Source organism: Suillus subaureus, assembly GCF_016647635.1.
Source record: "Suillus subaureus strain MN1 chromosome Unknown BJ212scaffold_122, whole genome shotgun sequence".
Classification (NCBI taxonomy): Eukaryota; Fungi; Basidiomycota; class Agaricomycetes; order Boletales; family Suillaceae; genus Suillus; species Suillus subaureus.
The window spans coordinates 39,085-46,290 of NW_024538678.1; the positions used below are offsets into that span (position 1 = coordinate 39,085).

A 7,206-nucleotide genomic window follows, 5' to 3' on the forward strand; every position below is an offset into this window, starting at 1 on the left:
AGGAGGATCGATAGGCGGAGCACCTAAAAAAACAGATTGAAGTAGTTAGCAATAAGATACGATTAAGACATACCAGCGATTAATTGAAGTGTGTGTGATATCGTAGCTCTTGGAGAACTCGATGACAGGGAAGAGTACGCCTGAAGAACCGACATATTGTTTCTGGGAAACACAGAACCGTCAAAGTATGCCAGCAGTCGTATACCTGAATTTATCTTTCTTGAAGCGTCTACTAGTACCTTTGCCACTTGGCGGCGTCACTAGGCGATCGGCGCGGTTGCTTCAGCCTTCCCGGTGGCCAAGTAAATATGTACAAATAAAATATCCCACGAACAGCTTTGCCAGGCGGCCCGCTTCTCAGCCACCAGTTACCATGCACCCATCTGTTAAGGTGCTAGCACACAAACCTCTCATCAGCTTCATCGGAAAGCGTGTATGGCCGGCTAGTGCGTTGGGTAACTTATTGTCTTGCACAACACCTAAATGTCACAATAGCTGCAGGTCCTTCTCACCCTCATCCAGCTGCTCCTCCAGAATGGCAAAAGTCCTTTTCTGAAAAGGCTGTTTCTCAGAGCTCACCCCGAGCACCGCAGGATCATGCTGCATTCCTAGAATTCTGGGACGCTCCAGCACGCTTCTCGAAACCATCCTCCAGGTACTTGGAACAAGTCGAGATAGATGCTATACTGGTCAGTATTTCTGTGTAACACATGATTCAGTACTCACAGTCGTGCAGAGTGGGGGAGCTTCTCTGCGATAGAATAGATAAATCCGATAGACATCATCTGCAATTCATACCGCATTATCCCAAAAACTTATCTAAATTACTCCGAGTTTCCGCGGGCAAATGATGAATTCTCATGTGTGCAACAATGCATCCTAGTCCTTTTCTGCATATGCTAGGAGATATCTTTCTACTTCGGCCTCATTCATCACACGCCATTCACCACGAGTCTTGGGGTCCTCGTCCTCAGCAGTTGACACGATTCCAATCTCTATCTCTCCAGCCTTGTAGTCCGTCGCATGAACCGTCGACATTGCTTCTATTGCAATCTAAACAATGCTCAGCTATCTGCGTCATTTTGTAATATAGTATGACTCACCTCAATAACCTCCGCTCGACTGAGCTTCTTGCCAGCAGCTGCAGCATCATCAGCTCCCTTACCCTTGTCTAACTTCTTCCATTTCTTTTCTAGGTGATTCATCGCTTCTTGCTGTTTCTGTCCAGCAGCAGTGGCGTGGAACCCAACAAAGTAACCTGCGGGGTCCAATTTGAAACATTGCGGCCCATATTCTGGATCGATGCCAATTAGGATCATAGCTATGAGCTGTCGTTAGTTGCTAAAGACGGTAACAAAAATAGGTGGCCTGACAAATGCCTAGGGGCCGCATGCCAGCCCGTTGCGTGTAGACTTGATTGATGTTTGCCAGTCGTCGTGCCAGAGCATCCGGAGTTATCTCGTATCCATACTTGTATCTCCACTGGACAGCTTCTTGCTGAGCACGTAAAACTTGGGCACGGGCATCAGCTGTAACCTACGTCAGCGCAAGTACAAGCTATTCCACATCAGCATTTGACTCACCGACAAGGCCAGTCATGACACACCAATAGTACGGGTGATGCTGTAGAGGTGCGTAACAGTCGATGCATCCACAGCTTGTCCTGATCTGAAGTAAATATCGTGATGACAGCAGTTTACTAGTACAACATACTGGGATCTTCTTTTGGGTAATGACTACAGAGGTATCATGTCCTCTAACAGAGACCGCTGTATGGCCTGAACCAGAGATAGCTTTGAATGCGTACTCTAAAGGGGAATATATAAGCACGCGTCATTGTGAACATGTCCAATAATCATCAACGCACCGACTTGGTACAGTCGACCCTCGGGCGAGAAAACAGTGAGATATCTGTCAAACAATTCATGAGCATGTAAACGGCGGAGCTGGTGAATACTCGAACCTATCGTATGATGTTCTCGACATGGTTTGGATGCAGGATATGATTCAATCGCAGACACGCGACGCGCAAGTCTCGTCACAGGGTCACTCAATTATGTCACACGGTCACAAGAAAGTTACGTCACATATTGATTGATCTGATATCCAAAACTTGTAGCTATAGCTAGTTGACGTCCAACTCAAGTTGTACTTATATATACACAGACACTTTACTCGTGCATTGCGCATGAGTGACAGGCGTCGTCGCAAAATCTAGCTTCTTGTACTAAATTTTTTACCATGAAGGAGACTGTACCTTCTGAGGCACCCAAAGTTATGTATGTCCGATCCCCTCCTCCAGTTTTCTTAAATTGGTTGACGCGAGAGCCCATCAGAAAACAGTTGCAGTTCAGCTTGCTCAATGCCCAAGATACAGTTAAGATCTCCGAATTCCAGATCACTCACCGCGACTTGTATACGCCCACCGATCGACTTCCGTCAAAGATGGCGTCTTAGATCGTCGGCTGGTGAGTCCCCAACACCTTCCCATGTACGATGCGACTGATCACCATCTCAGGGAACGACAGAGAAGAACGCATTTTGTGAGACCCTGCGGCTCAATTCCTGTCGACTGCGTTGGCCACTACGCATATATCAAACTAGTGGTCCCAGTATTCCACATCGGCTACTTCAAACATACTATTGCCGTCCTCCAGGCCATATGCAAAGTAAGCGGGTAAATTTTCATACTTTTCTTGCTTTATGACGCGATAAAAGACCTGCGCTCGCGTGCTACTGGAGGAGCCTGACCGGCGGACATACCTCAAACGCTTCCGCAGACCAGGTCTTGAAAATATCCATCGACAGGCGTTATGCAAACAGGTCAATACGATGGCACGAAAGGTCGTCTACTGTCCGTACTGCTCAGCAACGAATGGCGCTGTTAAAAAGGCAGGAGTACTGAAAATTATCCACGATAAATTCCGCGCGAAGAAGACAGCAGACGAGATGGAGAAATGGAAGCGTACATTTCTCCGGCGGTTAGAGGCGCAGAAGGAACTTGGATGTACTTGAACAAGGCAATCCACGAAGATTTAAATCCACTAAAAACTCTCGATCTCTTTAGAGAATATCCGATGAGGTCGCGTTTATGTCTACTTTCAAAGGTTCACGGGATTAACATCTACTTTCAGGACTGTGAATTACTTGGTCTAAGACCCGAGTTCGGTCGTCCAGAAGAGTATATCTGGCAGTACATATCTGTTCCCACCGGTTTGCAATCAGACCATCTGTTGCCCCAGGATGGAGCTTCCAACGAAGATTACCTCACTGGTCAAACTTACGGAGATCGTTTTCACCAATGCTCTCATAAGCAAGGTCTGTCTAAAGGAGCGCCTACTGCACAATTCATGGTAAGTTGAGGATTATTCACAGTGCTTACCGTTACTCAACTTGTACTCAGGACACTGGGAGTTCCTTCAACTTTCCGTTGCCATGTACATCAACTCCGAACTTCCTGGGGTACCCTCACAAGCTGGTCAAAAGCCAATGAGGGGCTTTGTACAGCGCCTGAAGGGCAACAGGGTCGATTCCGTGGTAATTTGTCTGGGAACGTGTCGATTTCTCCGGTCGTACCGTGATTTCCCCTGACCCCAACTTGCCGTTAGCGATAAGTAGCGGTACCAGAGCGTGTCGCGAAGATATTGACATACCGCGGAACGTGTGACTTCTCACAACATTGACGGTCTCAAACAAGCTGTTCGCAATGGGTGTGATGTACACCCCGGCGCTAACTACGTAACAGCGGGCACAGCAGTGGCTTCAAGAAATTCTTGAAGTTTGGCAATCGCATGCGGGTGGCTGACAGTCTGAGAATTGGAGACATTGTCGAGAGGCATATCATCGACGGTGATATCGCCTTGTTCAATCGACAACCCAGTCTACATAGGTCTTTCATTCTTTAAAAGCTTCAAACCTTCATTAACTTGGTACCTTTCAGCTCTCGATTATGTGTCACAGGGTCAAGGTTCGTCCTTGGCGCTCCTTCCGTCTAAACGAAGTGTTTGCGGCCCTTACAATGCCGATTTTGATGGCGATGAAATGAATCTTCGTCAGTTTTTTGTCATACTGACTGATGTTCGAACACTCATGATCTCTCGATTAGATTTCCTCAGACGGAAGGAAGCAAGAACAGAAGCGCTCGAGCTCATGAGCGTGAAACATAATCTAGTCACCCATCGAAACGGAGAGCCTGTGATCGCTGCCATTCAAGATTTTATCACGGCTCCTACTTGATGACTCGTAAGATACATTTTTCGACCGTCGCCAGTTCACGCAAAATATGTTGCTACTTTGCCGATGCCAACTTGCAGATTGACATACCCCCACCGCGATCTGGAAGCCTATACGACTGTGGACAGGCAAACAGATTATTCAACGTTCTCATGCGTCCTAAAAGCAATCCAACGTATTTGTGAACGTTGAATGCAAGTGCAATAAACCGGAAAAGCTAAAACCTGAACATTACCCCTCCATCAAAGACCCGGCCCCAGATCTCTCTCCGAACGATGCTTGGCTTGTCATCGTCAACAGCGAAGTTATGTGTGGTGTCATGGATAAAGCCGTCGTCGGCAGCGGGAAGAAGAAGTCAATATTCGGAATAATCATGAGGGACTACGGCCCACATGAGGCTGCCGCAGCCATGAACCGTGTAGCAAAACTGTGCGCTCGTTGGCTGGGTGCGTCTTATCGTCGATCAGACACATTTCACATTTTAATTTCCTTTCAGCCAACTTCGGCTTCTCTCTCGGAATAAACGATGTCATTCCAGGGCCTATTCTTGCATCGAAGAAAAACCAGATGGTCGAGGCTGCTTACGCTGAATGTACAAGTCTCATTACGCAGGCAAAGAAGGGGAAACTGGAGAATAAACCAGGATGCAACCAAGAACAAACACTTGAAGCTATGATATCTGGAATCCTTTCAAGAGTTCGGGACAAGGTCGGAGACATCTGTATGCAGGAGCTGAGTCGACATAATGCACCTCTAATCATGGCAACTTGTGGCTCTAAAGGTTTGTCCCTTGGATTCTGTTTGGTCAATGTTGCTTAGTGTTACTAGGTTCCGTGATCAATGTTTCTCAGATGGTTGCCTGTGTCGGTCAGCAAATCATTGCGGGTCACCGTGTTCCAGATGGATTTCAAGATCGTTCTCTACCGCATTTCCCGAAGAAGTCGAAAGAACCTCCATCCAAAGGTTTCGTCAGAAACAGCTTTTTTAGCGGTCTGCTACCGACCGAATTTTTATTTCACGCCATTTCCGGTCGTGAGGGTTTGGTCGACACCGCGGTGAAGACCGCTGAGACTGGTTACATGCAACGACGTTTGATGAAGGCACTGGAGGATCTGACCACTCAATATGATCTATCAGTGCGCAACTCCACAGGCGGCGTTGTGCAGTTCAGATATGGTGACGATGGCTTGGATCCTGCATGTCTTGAAGGTGACGCACAGCCCGGTCGAGTTCGAGCGCGCATGGACGCATGCTTTGGTGTGTACCAATACGGCTGTCTATCTAATTCAAACGTCTCACTTTTGTGCAGGCAATAGGAAACCGTCGTGGTCGCGGTTTGCTCCCCTTCGAGGTTGTGGAACTCGTTGATCTAGAGCTCAAGAAACCAAAGTTCACCAGCGAGTGCACACCAGCCTATCTTGATACTATACGAGACTTTGTTGTTCAGCATATCGCTCATCATCTCGCTGCGATGCGCAAAAGCCGGGGAATGTTTGAGGCTCTGGAGCGCTCAGATGAATGGGACTGTGATACCGACTTATCTATGGGAGCTTCAGGTTCGCACAGAAACATGTCTACCTTTGCTTTCTGACACATTTCTTAGCCGCTTCCAAGGCCATCGTAGACAATAAGGCCAAAGTTACCGAGTCTCAACTCCAGCATTTTCTTGCCATGTGCTGGAAAAAGTACGTCAAAGCCAGGATCGAGCCCGGTAAGTGGTGTCTATACGAGTTGCCCTCAGGGAGACTAAGTGGAGTTCAGGCTCCACTGTGGGTGCAGTTGGTGCTCAGTCCATTGGAGAACCAGGGACACAAATGACCCTCAAGACCTTCCATTTTGCTGGGGTTGCTTCGATGAATGTACGCTTGGTGTTCCGCGAATCAAGGAAATCATCAACGCATCCAAGACTATTAGCACGCCCATATTAGCTGCAAGCTCGTCACACCCAACAGCGAGCCTTCTGCACGTATAGTTAAGGGCCGTCTTGAAAAAACTCACTTGGGCGATGTAAGACATTTTCAGCCAATAAACCTCAGATGACATCCTAAAATTCGTGCAGATTGCTGCTGTTTTTGAAGAGGCATGGGCACCAGAGTACACTATTATATCGGTGTAATTATAGATATGGATACCATTCAGAAGCTCCAGGTTGGTCCTTGAACATACCATTCAATGTGTGCTCACTTGTCACACCAGCTTGAACTCACTTGGACGATATAAAGTGGGCGATCGTAGCCACGAGAAAGCTCAAGATTAAACAAGAGGTGAGATCCGTGCTGTGTATATGTTGTCACGAAACTTACTGTCGACAGTCCATTACCGTCATTCCTCGCAGAAACCGCTTGCGTATATATATTGATGGAACGGACAAATACTACAAGTTGCGAGAATTGAACGAGGCCGGCGAGTAGTAGTGAAGGTCAATCACTTGGCCTTGCCCGTGATCAGTCTTTGAATAATTTCCACAGGGAGTGCCAACTATTCAGCGCGCCGTCATTAACATCAAAGAGAAGGACGATGCCAAGGGGAAAAAGGGAGACAAGGAACTACTTGTAGAAGGTTACGGACTGCAGAAGGTCATGACCACGGAGGGTAGGCTTTTCTGTTCTTCAAAATAGCCACAATTTGCTGACCTAGATGTAGGAATTGTTGGCGAGGCTACGACTTCCAACCATGTAATTGAGACAGCAAAAGTCTTGGGGATTGAAGCAGCAAGACGGACCATCATCGACGAAATCCAGTATACCATGCAGAGCCACGGAATGAGCATTGACCCTCGTCATGTCATGTTGCTTGGCGATGTCATGAGCTACAAAGTACGAGTGCGGTGCAATACCAATTTCTCTAGCTAATTGCTCACTCAGGGAGAGGTTCTTGGTATCACTCGCTTTGGTGTCGCGAAAATGAAGGACAGCGTTCTTATGCTTGCTTCTTTCGAAAAGACGACAGACCATTTGTTTGATGCAGCAGCCT

At 47.4% G+C, this 7,206-nt stretch overlaps 1 protein-coding gene across 1 annotated transcript; it reads left to right on the plus strand.

Moving 5' to 3' along the window:
• Positions 1 to 303: 303 nt before the first annotated feature.
• On the plus strand, positions 304 to 834 carry BJ212DRAFT_1400790 (uncharacterized protein). Its single transcript, XM_041337324.1, has 2 exons — positions 304 to 446; positions 496 to 834. The coding sequence occupies exons 1-2, from the start codon at positions 374 to 376 to the stop codon at positions 705 to 707; spliced, it is 285 nt and encodes a 94-aa protein (XP_041185836.1). The 5' UTR covers positions 304 to 373; the 3' UTR covers positions 708 to 834.
• The last annotated feature ends 6,372 nt before the right edge of the window (positions 835 to 7,206 follow it).